This window comes from Bos taurus, chromosome 2, assembly GCF_002263795.3.
Source record: "Bos taurus isolate L1 Dominette 01449 registration number 42190680 breed Hereford chromosome 2, ARS-UCD2.0, whole genome shotgun sequence".
NCBI lineage: Eukaryota > Metazoa > Chordata > Mammalia > Artiodactyla > Bovidae > Bos > Bos taurus.
In genome coordinates, this window is record NC_037329.1 from 120,028,666 (window position 1) to 120,051,529 (window position 22,864).

Genomic DNA, 22,864 nt, shown 5'->3' on the forward strand with positions numbered 1-22,864 from the left:
GCTGAGTCATATTCTTAGTTGCACCCTCTGATCTAAAGTGACCCAGGGCCTGCTTCCTCCAGGTGAACAGAGCTTCAGGGTTGCTCCTGCATACACACCAGGCCACAGCCCAGAATCCCCTCAACATCCCCTCGCCACCAGGGATGCCCAATCTATGCCAATGTGCCAGGCACAGTGTCCAGGAGCCAGTTGTGTGTTTCTGGAAAGGCCCCTCAATGAAACTATGAACCATGCCATGTAGGGCCACCCAAGACAGCCAGGTCATGGAGAACAGTTCTGACAAAACATGGTCCACTGGAGAAGAGAATGGTGAACCACTTCAGTACTCTTGCCTTGAGAACCCCATGAACAGTATGAAAAGGCAAAAAGATATGACACTGAAAGATGAACTCCCCAGGTTGGTAGGTGCCCAATAGGCTACTGGAGAAGAGTGGAGAGATAACTCCAGAAAGAATGACGAGATGGAGCCAAAGTGAAAACAACACCCAGTTGTGGATGTGACTGGTGATGGAAGTAAAGTCTGATGCTGTAAAGAACAATATTGCATAGGAACCTGGAATGTTAGGTCCATGAATCAAGGTAAATTAGAAATGGTCAAACAGGAGATGCCAAGAGTGAACACTGACATTTTAGGAATCAGTGAACTAAAATGGACTGGAATGGGTGAATTTATTTCAGATGACCATTATATCTACTACTGTGGGCAAGAATCCCTTAGAAGAAATGGAATACCCATCATAGTCAACAAAAGAGTCCAAAATGCAGTACTTGGGTGCAATCTCAAAAACGACAGAATGATCTCTGTTAGTTTCCAAGGAAAACCATTCAATAACACAGTAATCCAAGTCTAGGCCCCAATGAGTAATGCTAAAGAAGCTGAAGTTGAATAGTTCTATGAAGACCTATAAGACCTTCTAGAACTAACACCCAAAAAAGATGTCCTTTGCATCATAGGGGACTGGAATGCAAAAGTAGAAAGTCAAGAGATAACCTGGGGTAACAGGCAAGTTTGGCGTTGGAGTACGGAATGAAGCAGGGCAAAGGCTAAGAGAGTTTTGCCAAGAGAATTCACTGGTCATAGTAAACACCCTCTTCAAACGACACAAGAGATGACTAGGCATGGACATCACCAGATGGTCAACACTGAAATCAGATTGATTATATTCTTTGCAACCAAAGATGGAGAAGCTCTATACAGTCAGCAAAAACAAGACTGGGAGTGACTGTAGCTCAGATCATGGACCCTTTATTGCCAAATTCAGACTTAAATTGAAGAAAGTAGGGAAAACCACTAGACCATTCAGGTATGACCTAAATCAAATCCCTTGCAATTATACAGTGGAAGTGACAAATAAATTCAAGGGATTAGATCTGACAGACAAAGTGCCTGAAGAAATATGGACGGAGGTTGGTGACATTCTATAGGAGGCAATGATCAAGATCATCCCCAAGAAAAAGAAATCCAAAAAGGCAAAATGGTTGTCTGAGGAGGCCTTACAAATAGCTGAGAAAAGAGAAGCAAAAGGTAAAGGAAAAAAGAAAGATATACCCATTTGAATGCAGAGTTCCAAAGAATAGCAAGGAGAGATAAGAAAGCCTTTCTCAGTGATCAATGCAAAGAAATAGAGGAAAACAACAGAATGGGAAAGACTAGAGATCTCTTCAAGGAAAGTAGAGATACGAAGCGAACATTTCATGCAAAGATGGGTAGAAACAGTATGGACCTAACAGAAGCAGACGATATTAAGAAGAGGTGGCAAGAATACACAGAAGAACTATACAGAAAAGATCTTCATGACCCAGATAACCATGATGGTGTGATCACTCACCTAGAGCCAGACACCCTGAAATGCGAAGTCTAGTGGGCCTTAGGAAGCATCACTACAAACAAAGCTAGTGGAGTGAGAGAATTCCAGTCAAACTCTCAAACCCTAAAAGACGATGCTGTGAAAGTGCTGCAGTCAATATGCCAGCAAATTTGGAAAACTCAGCAGTGGCCATGGGACTGGAAAAGGTCAGTTTTCATTCTAATCTCAAAGAAAGGTATTGCAAAAGAATGTTCAAACTACCACACAACTGCACTCATCTCACACGCTAGTAAAGTAATGCTCAAAATTTTCCAAGCCAGGCTTCAACAGTACGTGAACCGATAACTTCCAGATGTTCAAGCTGGATTTAGAAAAGGCAGAGGAACCAGAGATCAAATTGACAACATCCATTGGATCATCAAAAAAAGCAAGAGAATTCCAGAAAAACATCTACTTCTGCTTTATTGATTATGTCAAAGCCTTTGACTGTGTGGACCACAACAAACTGTGGAAAATTCTTCAAGAGATGGGCATACCAGACCACCTGACCTGCCTCCTGAGAAATCTGTATGCAGGTCAAGAAGCAACAGTTAGAACCGCACATGGAACAACAGACTGGTTCCAAATTGGGAAAGGAGTACATCAAGTCTGTATATTGTCACCCTGCTTATTTAACTTATATGCAGAGTACATCATGAGAAATGCCGGGCTGGATGAAGCACAAGCTGGAATCAAGATAGCCAGGGAAAATATCAAAAACCTCAGATATGCAGATAACCACCCTTATGGCAGAAAGCAAAGAAGAACTAAAGACCCTCTTAATGAAGGTGAAAGAGGAAAGTGAAAAAGCTGGCTTAAAACTCACCATTCAAAAAACGAACATCATGGTATCTGGTCCCATCACTTCATGGCAAATAGATGGGGAAACAGTGGAAACAGTGACAGACTTTATTTTTGGGGGCTCCAAAATCACTGCAGATGGTAACTGAAGCCATGAAATTAAAAGATGCTTGCTTCTTGGAAGAAAAGTTATGAGCAACCTAGACAGCATATTAAAAAGCAGAGACTTTACTTTGCCAACAAAGGTCCATCTAGTCAAAGCTATGGTTTTTCCAGTAGTCATGTATGGATGTGAGAGTTGGACTATAAAGAAAGGTGAGTGCTGAAGAATTGATGCTTTTGAACAGTGGTGTTGGAAAAGACTCTTGAGAGTCCCTTGGACTGCCAGATCAAACCAGTCAATCTTAAAGGAAATGAGTCCTGAATATTCATTGGAAGGACTGATGCTGAAACTGAAACTCCAATCCTTTAGTCACCTGATGCAAAGAATTGACTCATTTGAAAAGACCCTGATGCTGGAAAGATTGAAGGCAGGAAGAGAAGGGTACAACAGAGGATGACATGGTTGGATGGCATCACCAATTCAAAGGACATGAGTTTGAGCAAGCTCCGGGAGTTGGTGATGGACAGGCCTGGTATGCTGCAGTCCACAGGGTCAGAAAGAGTAGGACATGACTGAGCAACTGAACTGAGCTTCAGTGGTCCTTCAGGGAGGAAACGGCCACCCTCCCATCCAGATATTGAAGCCACCGTCCACCTCAGTAGGGAGCACCCAGCTCTATGCCAGTTCTGGTCTTTTCTCTGCTCACCAGATGTCCCAGTTCCTGGTCATCAGCAGCAGGGCACCCCCTCCGCCCCCACCCCAGCCTGAGTTCCTTGAGCAACAAGAAAGTCGTTGCCTTCAGAGCTCTGTCAGCGGTGACCGCTATGGTTTGGTCCCATGGGAAGCTAGGAGGGTTTTTTTATTATTATTTATGCAAAGTAGACAAGGAGAGATGTGGCTTTGCAGCACCAGGGGACCACAGCTTGGGGATCTAAGCTGCCTGCTGCCCAGTGAATTGGCCTGAGCAGCAGCCAGAGACTCACAGGTCCAGGCCCAGCTGAGGTCGGGGTGGAGGGGGGCCAGGCGCCATGTCCTTTTCCTCTGACCCGGTGAGCTCATGCTGGCCCGCAGCCCAACTGCAGGGCTGCTCAGAGGGCTGGACCCAAGGGATGGGCGGTGTGTCCCCCACAGCCCCTGCAGTGGGAGCCCCCCACCCTGTGCAGGAGGCAGGGAGCGTGGGGAGGAGGGAGGCATCCACGAGCCTGGCTGAGCCGGGCCCTTGTTGAGGACAGCGGGCCACAGGGCAGAGAGGGACTGAAGGACACCCCCATACTAGTGTGGGGGGGATGCGGTCAGTGGAACCTGAGGGTTGGTGCCTCAAGGGTGGCCTGTAACCGAGTGAGGGCTGAGAACCCCACCAGGGCCAACAAAGAGGCCCCAATGAGCCACAAGCCGTGTCCTATGAACAATGTTAGGGACAAAGTCTGGTGTTGGGTCTGCAGGGTTAGGAGCCTGGGATCCCCTTGAATATATGGGGCAGGGACCCCACCAGGACACCAGGGCTGAAGACCAGTTCCCAAGAGGGCTCTTCAAGATGGGTCAGGACAGAACAGGGCACAATTAGCTTTCCCCAAAGGTGAAGGGGACTAGGAATGTGGGACCCCAGCCCCTGGTGGTCTTGGACATGAGGACAGTGGCTCTGTGGCTGCTGCAGGGGCCAGTCACCCTGACCAGCCTCAGGGTGAAGTCCACCCTGTCAGAGTCCTGCTCAGCTACATGCTGTCCAAATTCAGGGTCTTCTCCAGGAAAAGGGAGCCTGCAGAGCAAGGACTTCTAGGGGGAGGATGGGCTGAGATTCATACTGTTCTGAAACCGTCAATAATCCCATGAAGGAATTTTAAATAGCATGCTCAGAGGCCTGCATTTTTCTGTCTACAGTCTTGGACCTATCTGGTTCTAATCAGTTTATGTGGTCCCCTCAGGCTATGTCATTCTGTTAAAAGTTGTCCCCTGCCCCCTTCCTTCCTGTTTCAAGACCAGCTAGGCAGAACATAAAAAGATTACTGATAATTAAAGAAAATCAGACATCTCATCTTAATGAAAGTTGTGATGTGATGGTTGATAGGCTGCAACATCTTTTGTTTACTGATTTGACATGGAAGGATGGTTTTCATTGACATGGACCAGAAATTGCTTAGGGCAACAGTTAAGCTGGTTAATCAAGTGCAAGACTGATAAAAGGTCCTGGGTCCCTTGGATCAACCCTTCATCAGAGAGCCCTAAAGCTTTTTATATAAAATGGCCAAGTGGGGGGGTGGCGATAAAAAGAAAGATTTCTGGGACTCCTTGCAAGATGGAGACTTGTTAAGGGGGTCCTAATGGAGGCTTCCCTGGTGGCTCAGTGGTAAAGAATCCACTTGCCAAGTAGGAGATGTGGGTTTGATCCCTGGGTCAGGAAGATCCCTTGGAGGAGGAAATGGCAACCCATTGCATTATTCTGGCCTGGAGAATTCCATGAACAGAGGAGCCTGGTGGGCTACAGTCCATGGGGTTGCAAAGAGTCGGACATGACTGAGTGAATAACACTTTCTAAACGTATTGTAATATACCTCTTGGGGCACATGTGCCATGGATTTTCCAGGACATTTACCCAGAGTAGAACTGAAACAGGAGAAAAGAGGGCAGGCCACAAACTTGAAAAGAATGACATAGCCCAAGAACATGACATAGACTGTTTAGAAGCAAACATGTCCAAGATGAGTTCACTTACAGGAGGACCTGAGCCTCAGTATACAATCGCTGTAACATGTACACACATACACAAGCTATGAGACACACCCACAGGCACCTTGACAGCTCTGAGGCCAACCATCAAAGATGAAAAAGTGGAGTGGCTGTTGGCTCAAATCCTGGAAATCATTCCCTTGCTCCTGAAGTAGATAAATAAACCTCCCCCCTCTTTGGACTATGAAATTACCCAGCCCATAAAACTAAACACACCATATTTCAGGTCCATGCTCACCTTCTGAGATGGTTAACACTCTGTCTGGAAGGTGTGTTTCTCACTACATGAATCCACTACTAACCTATCACTTTGTCTTTCACTGAATTCTTTCTGCCATAAGATATTAAGAACCTGAATTCATGAAGGATCCTGCTTTCAAATATTTAGGATTGTTGTTGCTGTTGTTCAGTCCCTAAGTTGTGTCCAAATATTTGTGAACTCATGGAATGCAGCACACCTGGCGTCCCTGTCCTTCACTATCTCTCAGAGTTTGCTCAAACTCGTATCCATTGAGTCAGTTAGCCCAGTCACTCAGTTGTGCCCAACTTGTTGCGAATCCATGGACTGCAGCACACCAGGCTTCCCTGTCCATCACCAACTCCCAGACCTTGCTCAAACTCATGTCCATCGAGTCAGTGATGCATCTGACCATCTCATCCTCTGTCATCCCCTTCTCTTGACTTCAGTCTTTCCCAGCATCAGATCAGATCAGATCAGTCGCTCAGTTGTGTCCGACTCTTTGCGACCCCATGAATCACAGCATGCCAGGCCTCCCTGTCCATCACCAACTCCCAGAGTTCACCCAGACTCATGTCCATCGAGTCAGTGATGCCATCCAGCCATCTCATCCTCTGTCGTCCCCTTCTCCTCCTGCCCCCAATCCCTCCCAGCATCAGAGTCTTTTCCAATGAGTCAACTCTTCACATAAGGTGGCCAAAGTACTGGAGTTTCAGCTTTAGCATCATTCCTTCCAAAGAAATCCCAGATCCCTCCCAGCATCAGGGTCTTTTCAAATGAGTCAGTTCTCAGATGGCCAAATATTGGAGTTTCAGCTTCAACATCAGTCCTTCCAATGAATATTCAGAACTGATTTCCTTTAGGATTGATCTACCTTGATCTCCTTGCAGTCCAAGGGACTCTCAAGGGTCTTCTCCAACACAGCAGTTCAAAAGCATCAATTCTTCAGCACTCACCTTTCTTTATAGTCCAACTCTCATATCCATACATGACTACTGGAAAAACCATAGCTTTGATTAGATGGACCTTGTTTTCAAAGTAAAGTCTCTGCTTTTTAATATGCTGTCTAGGTTGCTCATAGCCTTTCTTCCAAGGAGCAAGCATCTTTTCATTTCATGGCTGCAGTCACCATCTGCAGTAATTTTGGAGACCAAGAAAATAAAGTCTGTCACTGTTTCCATTGTTTCCCCATTTATTTGCCATGAAGTGATGGGACCAGATACCATGATCTTAGTTTTCTGAATGTTGAGCTTTAAGCCAACTTTTTCACTTTCCTCTTTTACTTTCATCAAGAGGCTCTTCAGTTCCTCTTCACTTTCTGCCATAAGAGTGGTGTTATCTGCATATCTGAGGTTATTGATATTTCTCCAGCAATCTTGATTCCAACTTGTGCTTCATCCAGCCCAGTGTTTCTCATGATGTACTCTGCATGTAAGTTAAATAAGCAGGATGACAATACACAGACTTGATTTGGAACCAGTCTGTTGTTCCATGTGCGGTTCTAACTGTTGCTTCTTGACCTGCATACAGATTTCTCAGGAGGCAGGTCAGGTGGTCTGGTATGCCCATCTCTTGAAGAATTTTCCACAGTTTGTTGTGGTCCACACAGTCAAAGGCTTTGACATAATCAATAAAGCAGAAGTAGATGTTTTTCTGGAATTCTCTTGCTTTTTTTGATGATCCAACGGATGTTGTCAATTTGATCTATGGTTCCTCTGCCTTTTCTAAATCCAGCTTGAACATCTGGAAGTTCTCGGTTCACGTACTGTTGAAGCCTGGCTTGGAAAATTTTGAGCATTACTTTGCTAGTGTGTGAGATGAGTGCAGTTGTGCGGTAGTTTGAACATTCTTTTGCAATACCTTTCTTTGAGATTAGAATGAAAACTGACCTTTTCCAGTCCCATGGCCACTGCTGAGTTTTCCAAATTTGCTGGCATGTTGACTGCAGCACTTTCACAGCATCGTCTTTTAGGACTTGAAATAGCTCAGCTGGAATTCCATCACTTCCACTAGCTTTATTCATAGTGATGCTTTCTAAGGCCCACTTGACTTCGCATTCCAGAATGCCTAGCTCTAGGTGAGTGATCACACCATCATGGTTATCTGGGTCATGAAGATCTTTTTTGTATAGTTCTTCTGTGTATTCTTGCCACCTCTTTTTAATATCTTCTGCTTCTGTTAGGTCAATAATTTTAAGTTAGTAATGGCATCCAACCATCTCATCCTCTGTTACACCCTTCCTCCTCTCCTCAATCTTTCCCAGCATCAAGGTCTCTTCCAAAGAATTGGCTCTTCACAAGAGGCGGCCAAAGCATTGGAGCTTCAGATTCAGCATCAGTCAGTCCAGTGAATATTCAGGGTTGATTTCCTTTGAATTGACTGGTTTGATCTCCTTACAGTTCAAGGGACTTTCGAGAGTCTTCTTCAGCACCACAGTTAGAAAGCATCAGTTCTTTGATGTTCAGCTTTCTTTATGGTCCAAATCTCACATTCATACACGACTACTGGAAAAACCATAGCTTTGACTTGATGGACCTTTGTGGGCAAAGTGATGTCTCTGCTTTTTAATATGCTGTCTCAGTTAGTCACGACTTCCCTGGTGGCTCAGATGGTAAAACATCTGCCTACAATGCGGGAGACCGGGTTCAATCCCTGGGTTGGGAAGATCTCCTGGAGGAGGAAATGGCAACCCACTCCAGTATTCTTGCCTGCAGAATGCCATGGATGGAGGAGCCTGGCAGGCTACAGAACATGGGGTCGCAAAGAGTCGGACACGACTGAGCAACTTCACTCACTCAGGTTAGTCACAGCATTTCTTCCAAGGAGCTAGCATTATTTAATTTTGTGGGTGCAGTCAGCCATCTACAGTGATTTAAAAGCCCAAGAAAATAAAATCTGTCACTGTTTCCACTTTTCCCTCGCCTATTTGCCAAGAAGTGATGGGACTGGATGCCATGATCTTAGTTTTTTGAAGGCTGAGTTTTAAGCTAACTTTTTCACTCTCCTCTTTCACCTTCATCAAGAGGCTCTTTAATTCCTCTTTACTGTCTGCCATTAGGGTGGTATCATCTGCGAATCTGGGGTTGTTGATATTTCTCCCAGCAATCGATTCCAGTTTGTGAGTCATCCAGTCTGGCATTATGCATGATATACTCTGCATAGAAGTTAAATAGGCAGAGTGACAATATACAGCCTTGATGTACTCCTTTCCCAGTTTAGAATCAGTCTGGTGTTCCATGTCCAGTTCTAACTGTTGCTTCTTGTCCTGCATATAGGTTTCTCGGGAAACAGGTAAGGTGGCCTGGTATAGCCACACTTTAAAATTTTTCCACAATGTGTTGTGATCCACAGAGTGAAAGCCTTTAGCATAGTCAATGAAACAGAAGTAAGACATTTTTCTGGAATTCCCTTGTTTGTCTATGACCCAACAGATGTTGGCAATTTAATCACTGGTTCCCCTGCCTTGTCTTAATCCAGCTTGTACTTGTGTAAGTTCTCGGTTCGCCCCTGCTAGCCCTTTATAGAAACCCTACACACACACACACACACACCCACACACACACACACACACACACACAAACAGCCCAGTGCCCACTCCAATGTCTCCCTGTCTCCGGGCCTCAGGGCAACAGGAAAGCAAACACAGGCTCTGGCCCCGTTGCATGCTTCCAACCCCACCTCCCTCAGCACTCAGAACCAAACCAGGCTAAAGCTGACTTTCAAAAACCACAGAACATATGAGGAGAAGAAAAGATGGTTCTCCCACAGGATTTGGCGAGCAGAGGGATGGGAGGAGCTCCTGACAGGACCTTGAAAATGTTCCTCAGGCCAAAGCCAACTGCACCCGAATCCCCACCCCACCCTGAAGAGACCACCTGTGAGGGAGGGACCTGAATCCTCAGGACCCCTGCTGGCTCAGCCACACCCACCACGTTCCTCTGGCAACAGGGCTCAAAGTCATATAGCAGGTAAGGAACAGGGTGTGGCCACCCGGGGCCCTGGGAGGGACACAGAGACTTTTATAGCAGGGAATTAAGCCCAGGCAGCCAAGCTGCAGCCGGTCCCTGGTGTCCCAGCCTTGCCTGAGACCCGGCATCCCCAGGTCCCATCCTGACCCTCCACCATCACACAGCCATGCAGGGGGCCTGTGTGCTGCTGCTGCTGGGCCTGCGGCTACAGCTCTCCCTCGGCCTCGTCCCAGGTAACCAGGCAGCTCCCGGCAACCCCTACTCACAGGGGCGACCCCCGGCTGACCTGACCTCCACTCTCCCCTTGGGCAGTCGAGGAGGAAGACCCTGCCTTCTGGAACCGCCAGGCAGCCCAGGCTCTCGATGTGGCTAAGAAGCTGCAGCCCATCCAGACAGCCGCCAAGAATGTCATCCTCTTCTTGGGCGATGGTGAGTGCGCTAGGCCAGTCCACCCCGTCCCCCCACAACTCTGGAGCCCTGGGCTGCCAGCTGACCCAGGCTGGCCCCAGGGACTCAGACCTGACACAGTGTACCTTCAGGGATGGGGGTTTCCACGGTGACAGCCGCTCGGATCCTAAAGGGGCAGATGGCTGGCAAGCCGGGACCTGAGACACCCCTGGCCATGGACCAGTTCCCATACCTGGCTCTGTCCAAAGTAAGCGCCTAGTGGCCTCAGGGTGGTCTACACCAGAGGGGTGGGTGTGGGCCTAGGGAGCAGGGTAGGAGGGAAAGCCCAGGAGGGCTGGGGGCTGAGATAGGGGCTGGGGGCTGTAAGGATGGGCCCAGGGCCTGGGTCAGGAGCTGGATGTCTACCCCAGCAGAGCTAAAGGCGTCTCTGCCCCCAGACATACAACGTGGACAGAGATGTGCCCGACAGCGCAGGCACGACCACTGCCTACCTGTGTGGGGTCAAGACCCGTATGAAGGTCATCGGTGTAAGTGCAGCCGCCCAATTTAATCAGTGTAACACGACATATGGGAACGAGGTCACGTCTGTGATGAACCGGGCCAAGAAAGCAGGTGGGCTTGGGCATCAGCTTCCTGGGCAGGGACGGGCTCAGAGACCTCGATGGCCCACCGTGACCTCTGCCACCCTCAGGGAAGTCCGTGGGAGTGGTGACCACCACCACAGTGCAGCACGCCTCCCCAGCCGGGGCCTACGCGCACACGGTGAACCGAAACTGGTATTCTGATGCTAATATGCCTGCCGAGGCCAAGAGGGAGGGCTGCCAGGACATTGCCACACAGCTGGTCTACAACATGGACATTGATGTGAGTTGTGACGTGAAAGGCAAGGGGCAGGGCTGGGAAGAAGGGGTGGGACACACACCTGACAGTCCTAGGTAACCCACAGCCCTGGGGCCTTGGAGGTCTCCGTATGTTTGCAGGCAGTATTGTTGGCAGAGGTTGGGGTGGGGTGGGAGTGGGGCACGATGTAAGAACTAGAAGTGGGGACAGGCCTTTCTCACAGACCTGGTGGGTAAAGAGTCTAGGGGCTCTGTGTAAGAGGAGCAAAGGGCCAGCCAGGACCCAAACCCACCTGCCTTAATCTCTGGTCCCAGGTGATCCTGGGTGGAGGCCGAATATACATGTTTCCTGAGGGAACCCCAGACCCTGAATACCCAGGCAATACAAAACAGAATGGAGTCCGGAAGGACAAGCGGAACCTGGTGCAGGAGTGGCAGGCCAAGCACCAGGTGATGGGGGCTCACGGGTGCGGGGGGTACAGCAGGGCTGGGCCTGGCGTGGCGGGCTATGGGCTGAGGCCTGGTTCTGCCCTCCCAGGGAGCCCAGTATGTGTGGAACCGCACGGCGCTCCTTCAGGCGGCCAATGACTCCAGTGTAACACACCTCATGGGTAACGACGCCACCCACCCCCACTGTCCTCCCCAGGAAGGGTGCCACGGGTCCCCCCACCCCATCCCCAGCTTGCAGGTCGCCACTGGTCCCATTTCTCACAGGCCTCTTTGAGCCAGGAGATATGACCTATGACATCCACCGAGACCACATCAAGGACCCATCTCTGGAGGAGATGACGGAGGCAGCCGTGCGTGTGCTGAGCAGAAACCCTCGGGGCTTCTTCCTCTTCGTGGAGGGTGAGTGGCAGCTCCTTGCAGATCAGAGGGAAAGGGGTGGCACTCAGGGTGGCTTTTGCATCACCCACCTTCCACATGACGTTCTTGCAGGAGGCCGCATTGACCACGGTCACCATGAAAGCATAGCTTATCGGGCACTGACCGAGGCGGTCATGTTCGACAATGCCATCGCCAAGGCTAGCCAGCTCACCAGTGAAGCAGACACACTGACCCTTGTCACCGCCGACCACTCCCACGTCTTCACTTTCGGTGGCTACCCACTTCGTGGGACCTCCATTTTTGGTAAGCCAGGGAGAGTGGCAAGTTCTTGTCCTGAGTTACATTGCACAAAGTGCTCTTGAGTCAGCTCCCTCGTCTGCAAAGTGGAGTAATATTAATAATAGCAGCTGCCCTGCCTGGCTCTGGTAAGGATTAAGCCAGTGAACAAACAAGAAGTGCCTGAGCTCAGCACGCAGGAGGCACCCCAAAGGATCGGGTCAGTGTGATTATGGGGTCCCCTCTTCCCTGCAGGGCTGGCCGATGGCAAGGCCAAAGATGGCAAGTCCTATACCACCCTTCTCTATGGCAACGGCCCGGGGCACCGGCTGGTCATGGGCTCACGACCTGATGTGAATGAAAAGGAGAGCAGTGAGTGCAGTGGGTGGGCCCTGGGGAGCAAGGCGGGGGGCGGATGGGAGGAAGGGAAGACCCTACTCTGGAACTCCTGAGAGGGGGAGGCCGCCTCCCTGCTTGCCCTGAATCCCCTCCCTCCTCTCAGTGGACCCCGAGTACCAGCAGCAATCCGCAGTGCCCCTATGGGGCGAGACCCACGCCGGTGAGGACGTGGCAGTGTTTGCACGAGGCCCGTGGGCACACCTGGTGCACGGCGTGCAGGAGCAGACCTTCGTGGCGCATGTCATGGCCTTTGCTGCCTGCGTGGAGCCCTACACCACCGACTGCCACCCTCACCCCCATAGTGGTCCCTCGGACACCGCCCACCAGGCAGCCTGCCCATCCTCACTGGCACTGCTGGCCGGGGCCCTGCTGCTGCTGCTGGTGCCCACCCTGCACTGAGGCCCACCCACCCGGGCCTCAGGGCCTCCTCCCCACCCCCAACCTTAGTGGACCCAAACCACCCTGGAAGCTGAAACCCTGACTTTCCTGTGAGAGCCACAGTCCTCACTGCCCCCACCTCGGTAGCCTCAGATTTTATTGGAGCTGCCCAGACCCCAGGAAAGGCAGGGGCTCAGACCACCCAGTCTCTTCTCCCCACCCAACAGCCCTGCCTGAGGACCAGGCTGGCACCAGAGGTGTCCCCCAGGGAACCAGGACCTACCAAGACCCCCACTGGGGTCTTCCAGGAGGCATAGCTTCTGGGTGCGTGACTTCCGGGAGGCGTGGCTCCAGGAGGTGTGGTTTCTGAGCAGGCGTGGTTTCTGAGAGGGCATGGCTCTCGGGGAGCTCTGGCTTCCCGTCCTCCTGGAACCCACTCTGTGGGCACTTCGCCGGCCAAGGAGACGTCTGGGGCCAGGAGCGCCGGGGGACCCTGGACATACAATCCTCAGAGGCCCCTCCTAGGAACCCAGCAGTACCATTACAGAGAGGAGACAGCGACACAGAGAAGACGACACTTGTCCCAGGTCCCTCAGCTGCTGTGAGGGTGCCCCAGTGCCCCTTCCAGGCTGGGGGATCCCAGGAGAAGCGGGGAAGCTGGGGATGGGGACACAGGCCCCGCACACCTGGGAGGGAGGAAGCAGCCCTCAAATAAACTGTTTCAAGTGTGATATGGGAGTATATGTGTGGGATGAGAAGCCCTTAGCAGGTGGGGGCACAGTGTGTGTGTTGGGGGGGGCCGGGGGTGTGATTCACATCAGGAGGTCAGGGAGGGGCTGATGAGGGGCTGACATTGAGCAAAGGCCAAAGGCGGTGAGGGCGGGAGCTACTCAGGACAGGGCAATGCTGACAGCTCTGAGGGAGTGTGAGCAGGGCCAGGTGAGGCCAGCTGCGGTACCAAGTTGGGGCTTTCCCCTCCCCGAAGCCAGGCTTTCACCTTCTCTGAAAACAGGAAATTCCCGAGCCCCAGTGCTCACCCCTCCTACCTCCCTGCCTGATGCTCAGGTGGTCATCTGGTGGCTTGTCACCTCCTTGGTCCTGTGAGGTCCATTAGATGCAGCCCTCAAAAGACAGAGACCAACATAAACTTGTGTTTGCTTCTTGCTTCCCAGCTCCTGGGGGGAGGGGGGTACATTCCTACCACGCCCTACAGGGCTCAGTTCAGTTCAGTCGCTCAGTTGTGTCTGACTCTGTGACCCCATGAATCGCAGACGTCAGGCCTCCCTGTCCATCACCAACTCCCGGAGTTCACTCAGACTCACGTCCATCGAGTCAGTGATGCCATCCAGCCATCTCATCCTCTCTCGTCCCCTTCTCCTCCTGCCCTCAATCCCTCCCAGCATCAGAGTCTTTCCCAATGAGTCAACTCTTCACATGAGGTGGCCAAAGTACTGGAGTTTCAGCTTTAGCATCAGCCCTTCCAAAGAACACCCAGGACTGATCTCCTTTAGAATGGACTGGTTGGATCTCCTTGCAGTCCAAGGGACTCCCAAGAGTCTTTTCCAACACCACAGTTCAAAAGCATTAATTGTTCAGTGCTCAGCTTTCTTTATAGTCCAACTCTCACATCCATACCTGACCACAGGAAAAACCATAGCCTTGACTAGACGGACCTTTTTGGCAAAGTAATGTCTCTGCTTTTCAATATGCTATCTAGGTTGGTCATAACTTTCCTTCCAAGGAGTAAGCATCTTTTCATTTCATGGCTGCAGTCACCATCTGCAGTGATTTTGGAGACCCCAAAACTAAAGTCTGACACTGTTTCCACTGTTTCCCCATCTATTTCCCATGAAGTGATGGGACCGGATGCCATATCTTCATTTTCTGAATGTTGAGTTTTATGCCAACTTTTTCACTCTCCTCTTTCACCTTCATCAAGAGGCTTTTGAGTTCCTCTTCACTTTCTGCCATAAGGGTGGTGTCATCTGCATATCTGAGGTTATTGTTATTTCTCCCGGCGATCTTGATTCCAGCTTGTGCTTCTTCCAGTCCAGCATTTCTCATGATGTACTCTGCATATAAGTTAAATAAGGGCTCAGTTCAGTTCATTCATTCAGTCATGTCTGACTCTTTGCAACCCCATGGGCTGCAGCATGCCAGACTTCCCTGTCCATCACCAACTCATCACCATCACCAACTCAGCTTGCTCAAACTCATGTCCATCGAGTCAGTGATGCCATCCAGCCATCTCATCCTCTGTCGTCCCTTTCTCCTCCTGCCTTCAATCTTTCCCAGCATCAGGGGTCAGAGGCAAAAACAGGAAGTGGGGAGGAGGTCCAGGGAACTCTTCTTCCTAGAAAGGGACCCTCCATTTATGCGAAGTGCCGGGCTTGGGGGCAGGAGTGGTGGTGGTGATTTAGTCGGTAAGTCGTGTCCAGCTCTTTCAACCCTGTAGCCCGCCAGATTCCTCTGTCCGTGGAATTTCCCAGGCAAGAATACTGGAGTGGGTTTCCCACAGGATCTTTAACCCAGGGATCAAACCCAGGTTTCCTACATTAAAAGCGGATGCTTTACTGATTGAACCACTATGGAAGCTCCCCCCACCAGTTGGAGAGCCTTTCTGTTCCCAGCTGCTGTCCTGCTCCCCCTCAGGATAGAATTCTCACTGGATCCCTCAGGGGACAACCTGAGAGTGGGTGGTGGGATGCAAGCAGAAGACATCTCCCCATGGATCAGCTGGGCTTCCCTCGTAGCTCAGTTGGTAAAGAATCTGCATGCAATGCAGGAGACCCGCGTTCGATTCCTGGGTTGGGAAGATCCCCTGGAGAAGGAAATGGCAACCCACTCCAGTATTCTTGCCTGGAGAATCCCATGGACAGGGAAGCCTGGCAGGCTACAGTCCATGGAGTTGCAAAGAGTCAGACACGACTAAACCACCACCACCACCTATCAGCTGGTGCTGAGGTGGCCTTAACATTGCCCAGCCAGTGGCAATGCCTATGTCAATGTGAAAACTTTGTCTCACCTCTTGTTGAGTGTGGAGCCAATAGACACCACCAACCCAAACATGTGAGAAGTAAGGTTTTATTATGATTAGCAGAAAGTAAGAACCCTGGATCTTTCCCAAAGCAGTGTCTCCTTGAACAGAAAAACTGGGGGAATTTTTTTAAATCTTTTAAAATAAATAATTGTTTTTAATTGATGATTGGTTTACAATATCAGTTTGATTTCTGTCATACATCAACATCCCTCCTTCTTGAATCTCCCTCCCAACTCCTACCCATTCCCACCCCTCTAGGTTATTACAGAGCCCCAGTTTGAGTCCCCTGAGTCATACAGCAAATTCCCATTTAAGTCAAAGGGAGTTTTAGGCATATTCATGAGGGGCTTCAGCAGACGAGAATTCAACATAGGATTGGAGCAAGTTCTACAGTTAGTGGTTCAGTCGTGTCCAGCTCTTTGTGACTCCATGGACTGTAGCCATCAGGCTCCTCTGTCCATGGAATTCTCCAGGCATGAATAGTGGAGTGGGTTGTCATTTCCTTCTCCAGGGGATCTTCCCGACTCAGGGATTGAAGCCAGGTCTCCCGCATTGCAAGCAGATTCTTTACTGTCTGAGCCACCAGGGAAGCTTCATTGAAATCAAGAGGGTCAAAACCATCATTCCATCCTCCACCTAGTAGGGGCCTTAGGACCAGCAATTCTCCAAGACTTATTTGTGTAAATCCCTTAAAGAGGGATTAGAGCTGCTTTATCTGTACTACTATTTGACTGCATTTTTTCCTGCATTCCTTTGTTCTCTTAAGTAATTACTGAGACCTTTTCAAGGTCAAGCACTGAGCTCAGGCTGAGACTGAAAGTAACTTAGGTCAAACTGGCTTCTCTTATGTCTTAAGCCCTTGGACAGCAAGGAGCAAGGTTTAATACCAGCCAATTCTAAAGGAAATCAACCTTGAATATTCATCGGAAGGACTGATGCTCAGGCTGAAGCTCCAATACTTTGGCAAACCTGTTTCCAAGAGCGAACTCATTGGAAAAGACCCTGATTCTGGGAAAGATTGAGGGCAGGACAAGAAGGGGGTGACAGAGGATGAGATGGTTGGATAGCATCACTGACTCAATGGACATAAGTTTGAGCAACCACTGGAGATGGTGAAGGACAGGAAAGCCTGGCGTGCTGCAGTCCATGGGGTTGCAAAGAGTCGGATATGACTGAAAAACAACAATAAATGCCAAGAAAACCATTCCTAGTCTCTTTCTCTGGGGACTCCCTAACCTATCTGCTTACACCTACACGGGGCATCATGCTGGGGGCTAAGACAGGGCCCAGAGAGCCCAGGGTGGTAAATGGGGACACTGGTGGAGGGTGCTGGGCAGCAGATGAGACCCCGCAGGACTAGGCCTTCTTCCCAGAGAACAGAGAGACCGGGACAACCGTCCCCCACAGAGCAGGCTCCATGGCCCTGGCCATCCCCTGGCCCCAGGCATCTTTAACCCCGGAGTGCAGGACTGGAGGTGTTATCTCTTACTGCAGAGCAGAAGCCATGCTGCCTGCTGCCTGGTCATCCCTGGGCCCCAGGGGAGGGAGCATGACAGCCTCTCATCTCACTCAGGTGACTCAGGCCCAGAAAAGGGGAGCCAGGTGCCCTGGTGGGAACTTGGACAAACATTTTTATTTGCTGCAATGACATGTGGTTTGTGTCTGGTCTCAGGTCCTGCCCAGGCCCAGGACAAAATTCACAAGAAATCAAGCAGGAGCATAGATGATGATCACTTAATGTCATTGTAAGAAAAACATTCAAAGACACTTTAGGAATTTCCCTGGTGATCCCAGTTGTTAAGAATACTTCTGCCTATGCTAGGAACCTGGGATCAGTTATCTGGTCCAAGAAGTTCCCGCATGCTGCAGGGCAACTAAGGCTTTGTGCCACAAGTACCGAGCCAGCGCTCTAAAGCCTGCTAGTCAAAACCGCAGAGCCCACAGGCTCCAGAGCCTGGGCTCTGCAACAAGAGAAGTCACCACAGTGAGAAGCCTCACATCACAGCTGGAGAGTAGCCCTTGCTCAGCAACAGAGACTCAGTACAATGAAAATAAATATATTTTTTAAAAAGAAGAAACTTTATACTCCACACCTATCAGAAGGGCTAAAACTTAAAAATGTTCAAAAACAAAAACAGGGTCAACACCAAATGATGGTATGACTGGAGAGAAGCTGAATCCCTCATACACTGCTGATGGGAATGCAAAATGGTGTGGGCACTGCAAAATGGTTTGGCAGTTCCCCCCCTTTTTTTTTTTGAGTGGGGCTCGGGATCAGGGGGAGATATCCTAAAAAAAAAAATCAAAAACAAAAACTAAACATGCAACAACCACCAAAGTGAAGTGAAAGTTGCTCAGTCGTGTCCGACTCTTTGCGACCCCATGGACTATACAGTACATGGAATTCTCGGCCAGAATACTGGAGTGGGTAGCCATTCCCTTCTCCAGGGGATCTTCCCAACCCAGGGATTAAACCCAGGTCTCCCACATTGCAGGCAGATTCTTTACCAGCTGAGCCACCAGGGAAGCCCAAGAAGACTGCAGTGGGTAGCCTATCCCTTCTCCAGGGGATCTTCCTGATCCAGGAATCAAACCAGGGTCTTCTGCATTGCAGGTGGATTCTTTACCAACTTAGCTATGAGGGAAGCAATTGCACTCCTGGGGGCTTACCCAGAGAAACTGAATGCAATGAAATGCTCACACAGAAACCCATTCATGAAGATGTGTGGCTCTTTTCCTTTTTCTCTTTGGGCCTCACTGTGCCACTTGCAGGATCTTAGTTCCCTGTCCAAGAATCGAACCAAGACCCACAGCAGGGGTAGTGCCCCTTCCTAACCCCAGGACCACCAGGGAATTCCCACAGCAGCTTTATTTATAACAGCCAAACCTGGAATCGGCCCAGAGGTCCTTCCACACGTGAACAGTTAAGCACGGCCTAGGCTCCACTCCATCGCAGACACAAGCCCTCCTCCAGTGAATGCCCAGGGAATTAGGCTGAGTGGGGGGAAAAGCCATTCCCAAAGATTGGGTGATTCTATTTCTGTAACACTTGAATTGACAAGGTTTCGGGGTTTTGTTTTGTTTTTTTTTGGTTGCACCATGCAGCATGCAGGATCTTAGTTCCCAGGCCAGTATGGAACACCCACTGCCAGCAGTGAAAGTGTGGAGTCTTAACCAGTGGACCAAGAGGGAGTCCCTAAAATGACAACATTTTACAAACACAGGAAGCTATTAGGGACAGAGGGCAGGGTGATTATAAAGGGGTTGGAGCTGTTCAGTGTCCTGACTATGGTGTGATTACATGAACCCACGCACACGCAAGTGAGTGCAGGTAAAACGGCCAACTCTGAACAGAAATGTGAAAATCTGAGTTATACCGTCAGAGAAGATTGGAGAAAGCATGCAAGGGATGTCTGTATTATTTCTTAAAACCACCTGTGAATCTACAGTCATTTCATGTCAAAAATTCAAATTTAACAAAAGGACTGGGAATTCACTAGACTGAAGACAAATCTTGCAGTAATAAAAATTTAACCTATGGACTGATCAAAAGAATCAATCAATTAATTAATGGCCTACCCAGGAGTTAGTTCCTCCTGACCTTTAGCCAAGAATTTTCTGAGCACAGGACTATGAGGGGGACAGAGGCAGCTGTGGGGTAGCTGACAAAGGCAGGAAGGGTGACCCCCACCCCCAGCAGCCAGGTCCTCTAAAGCAGGGGTCTCCAAACTTTTCAGGACCAGGGACCAGTTTCCTGGAAGATAAACTTTCCACAAACTGGAAAGAAGGGGGATGGTTTCAGGATGATTCAAGTCCATTACATTTTATTGTGCACTTTATTTCCAATCAAATTCTGCCGCTGATCTAACAGGAGGTACCAGTCCTCAGTCTAGAAGGGTTGGGGACCCTTGCTCTAGAGGGTAAGTAGAGGATACCCTGGGTCAGTGTGCTGAGTGAGTGAACAGCAGGTCAAGGGAGGAAGAGCTCAGAGGCTCTGCCTGAGGGGAGGGCACACTGGGGAGGGGGCTACCAAGGTCCACTGGGGTGGGCGGGACTGGGAGGAAAGGCTTTTGTTTTTTAATTGTTTTTTTGGACAGGTACATACTGCTATTTATCATTTAGTTATTTGTTTTTGGCTGTGCTGGGTCTTCCTTGTTGCATGGGGTCTTCCTCTAGTTGCAATGCAGAGGCTTCTCATTGCAGTGACTTCTCTCGTTGCAGAACACAGGCTCTAGAAGCACAGCTTCAGCAGTTGAAGCACTCGGGCTCTGTAGTTGCAACTCATTGGCTCTCCTGCTTGCAAGCTTCTGTAGCTGCAGCTCAGGGGCTCATGAGTTGTGGCTCCCAGTGACTCCAGTGTTCAGTGGTTGTGGCACACAGCCTAAGTACTTGCAGCTCCCAGGCTCTAGAGTGCCAGCTCAGTAGCTGTGGCACCCAAGATTAGTTGCTCCACGCCAAGTGGAATTAACTCACCAGGGATCAAACCCATATCCCCTGCACTGGCAAGCAAATTCTTATCCCCTGGGCCACCAGGGAAGTCTGAAAATTTTCTTAATTCTGACAAAAAGCACAACATAAAAATTACCATCGTGGGACTTTCCTGCAGTGCAGGGGTAAAGATTCCACTGCAGATAGCAAAGGCGCCCACCTCAGTGCTCCTGCCTGGAGAAGGCGATGGTGCCCACCCCAGTGCTCCTGCCTGGAAAACCCATGGACGGAGGAGCAGGGGAGGCTGCAGGCCAGGGATGGCAGAGCCTGGTGGGCTGCCGTCTCTAGGGTCGCACAGAGTCAGACACGACTGAAGCGACTTAGCAGCAGCTGCAGCAGCAGCAGCACATGGCATAGATTCCACCCATGCTTGGGGAACTAAGATTCAGAATGCTCTGTTGTGCATTAAAAAAAAAAAGAAAAAATTTAAAAGGGAAAAAAAGTTACCATCTTCACCATTTTGATACCCAGACCGTTAATGTTATGTCTATTCATATAGTTGGCCTCAGATCTACAGAACTTTGTCATCTTGTAAAACTGAAAGCCTGTATCTTGAACAAGTCCCCAGTCCCCTCCTTCCAACTCCTGGTGCCACAATCCAACTTTCTGATTCTAATCATTTGACTACTTGGGATCCCTAGTGAAGTAGAACCACGCAGTCTTTGTCTTTTCTGACTGACTTTTTTCACTGAGCATCATGTCCACAGGTTCATCCATGTTGTAGCAGGTGTGAGACTTACCTTCCTTTTTAAGGCAGCATAGTATTCCACTGCATAGCTACATCACAATTTGTTTGTCCGTTCATCTGCTGTGGATGCTGGACTTGCTTGCTCCTCTTGCTACCATGAATAAGGCTGCTACAAATGTGGGTGTGCAAATTCCTCTTCCAGATCTTGCTTTCAGTTCTTGGGGATACACACCCAGAAGAGAGCTTGCGGGATGGGAGGATTGCTTTTGAACCCAACCTGGGGTTACTGAAAGCTTTTAGCTCCTAGGCTATTCCTGTGAGAGTGTGTGGCCTGTGGAGAGAACAGACTCACCCCTGGCTTCCATCTACCTGTCCAAGGGAGCAGAGGTCAATGTCACGTACGGGGCACTAGGCCCACACCTGTCAGTCCTTTACAAGCACCTTATACACAAACAGCAGTGCAGACCCAGCACTTCAGTAACTGAAGACACGGACAAGGCCCCCGCTCTGCTGTCACCTCCAGTCCCATCCTTCTCCACAGCAGAAACTGGGCCCAGGCTCCCAGGTGCCCCCACTAGCCCAGTGCCCACACCTCCTGCCCAGGTCAAGTCTGGTGAGGAGCTGTGCAGGGGGCAGGGCAGACAGGCCACCCCATGGATCTCTGCCTCAGGGCACCAGGGAACTAACCCAGGCCCCTGGCCCAGGCTGTGTGCCTCCAGCCCACCCCCCTCAGCACTGGGAACCAAACCAGGCCAAGGCTGAGTCTCAGAAAACGCTGAACACGTGAAGGAAGGAGAGACGGGTCTCCAACAGGACTTGGTGAGCAGAGGGCTGGGAGGGAGCTCGTCAGGACCCTGAATATGTTCCTCAGGCCTAAGATATCTGCACCCTAATCCCCACCCCACCCTGAGGAGACAGCTGGGGACCATCCTGTGAGGGAGGGACCTGCCTCCTCAGGACCCCTGCTGGCTCAGCCACACCCACGACCTCCCCCTGGCAACAGGACTCAAAGTCATAGGGCAGGTGAGGGGCAGGGTGTGGCCACCCGGGGCACTGGGAGGGACATGGAGGCTTTTACAACAGCAACCATAACCTCCCCAGATTTAAGCCCAGGCAGCTAGTACTGACCTGGTACCTGGTGTCCCAGCCTTGCCCGAGACCCGGCCTCCCCAGGTCCCATCCTGACCCTCCGCCATCACACAGCCATGCAGGGGGCCTGCGTGCTGCTGCTGCTGGGCCTGCGGCTACAGCTCTCCCTCGGCCTCATCCCAGGTAACCAGGCAGCTCCCGGCAACCCCTACTCACAGGGGCGGCCCCAGGCTGACCTGACCTCCACTCTCCCCTTGGGCAGTCGAGGAGCAAGACCCCACCTTCTGGAACCGCCAGGCAGCCCAGGCCCTCGATGTGGCTAAGAAGCTGCAGCCCATCCAGATAGCCGCCAAGAATGTCATCCTCTTCTTGGGCGATGGTGAGTGCGCTAGGCCAGTCCACCCCGTCCCCCCACAACTCTGGAGCCCTGGGCTGCCGGCTGACCCAGGCTGGCCCCAGGGACTCAGACCTGACACAGTGTACCCTCAGGGATGGGGGTTTCCACGATGACAGCCGCTCGGATCCTAAGGGGGCACATGGCTGGCAAGCTGGGACCTGAGACACCCCTGGCCATGGACCAGTTCCCATACCTGGCTCTGTCCAAGGTAAGCGCCAAGTGGCCTCAGGGTGGTCTACACCAGAGGGGTGGGTGTGGGCCTAGGGAGCAGGGTAGGAGGGAAAGCCCCAAGAGCGTTGGGGGCTGAGATAGGGGCTGGGGGCTGTAAGGATGGGCCCAGGGCCTGGGTCAGG

The 22,864-nt window shown here is 50.5% G+C and overlaps 1 protein-coding gene across 1 annotated transcript; it reads left to right on the forward strand.

Annotated features, from left to right (window-relative positions):
* Positions 1–9,574: 9,574 nt before the first annotated feature.
* Positions 9,575–13,978, forward strand: LOC516378 (intestinal alkaline phosphatase VII). The gene is made up of 11 exons (XM_002685601.6): positions 9,575–9,914; positions 9,994–10,110; positions 10,221–10,336; positions 10,527–10,701; positions 10,781–10,953; positions 11,244–11,378; positions 11,467–11,539; positions 11,643–11,777; positions 11,868–12,059; positions 12,288–12,404; positions 12,535–13,978. The coding sequence occupies exons 1-11, from the start codon at positions 9,848–9,850 to the stop codon at positions 12,828–12,830; spliced, it is 1,596 nt and encodes a 531-aa protein (XP_002685647.1). The 5' UTR covers positions 9,575–9,847; the 3' UTR covers positions 12,831–13,978.
* Positions 13,979–22,864: the final 8,886 nt, after the last annotated feature.

Bases quoted from the DNA above. Each gene is read 5' to 3' on its own strand.
- LOC516378 (XM_002685601.6), top strand. From the start codon at position 9,848: ATGCAGGGGGCCTGTGTGCTGCTGCTGCTGGGCCTGCGGCTACAGCTC. The intron at 11,379-11,466 runs GTGATGGGGGCT...CTGCCCTCCCAG, and splicing joins AGTGGCAGGCCAAGCACCAG to GGAGCCCAGTATGTGTGGAA. The intron at 11,540-11,642 runs GTAACGACGCCA...CATTTCTCACAG, and splicing joins CAGTGTAACACACCTCATGG to GCCTCTTTGAGCCAGGAGAT.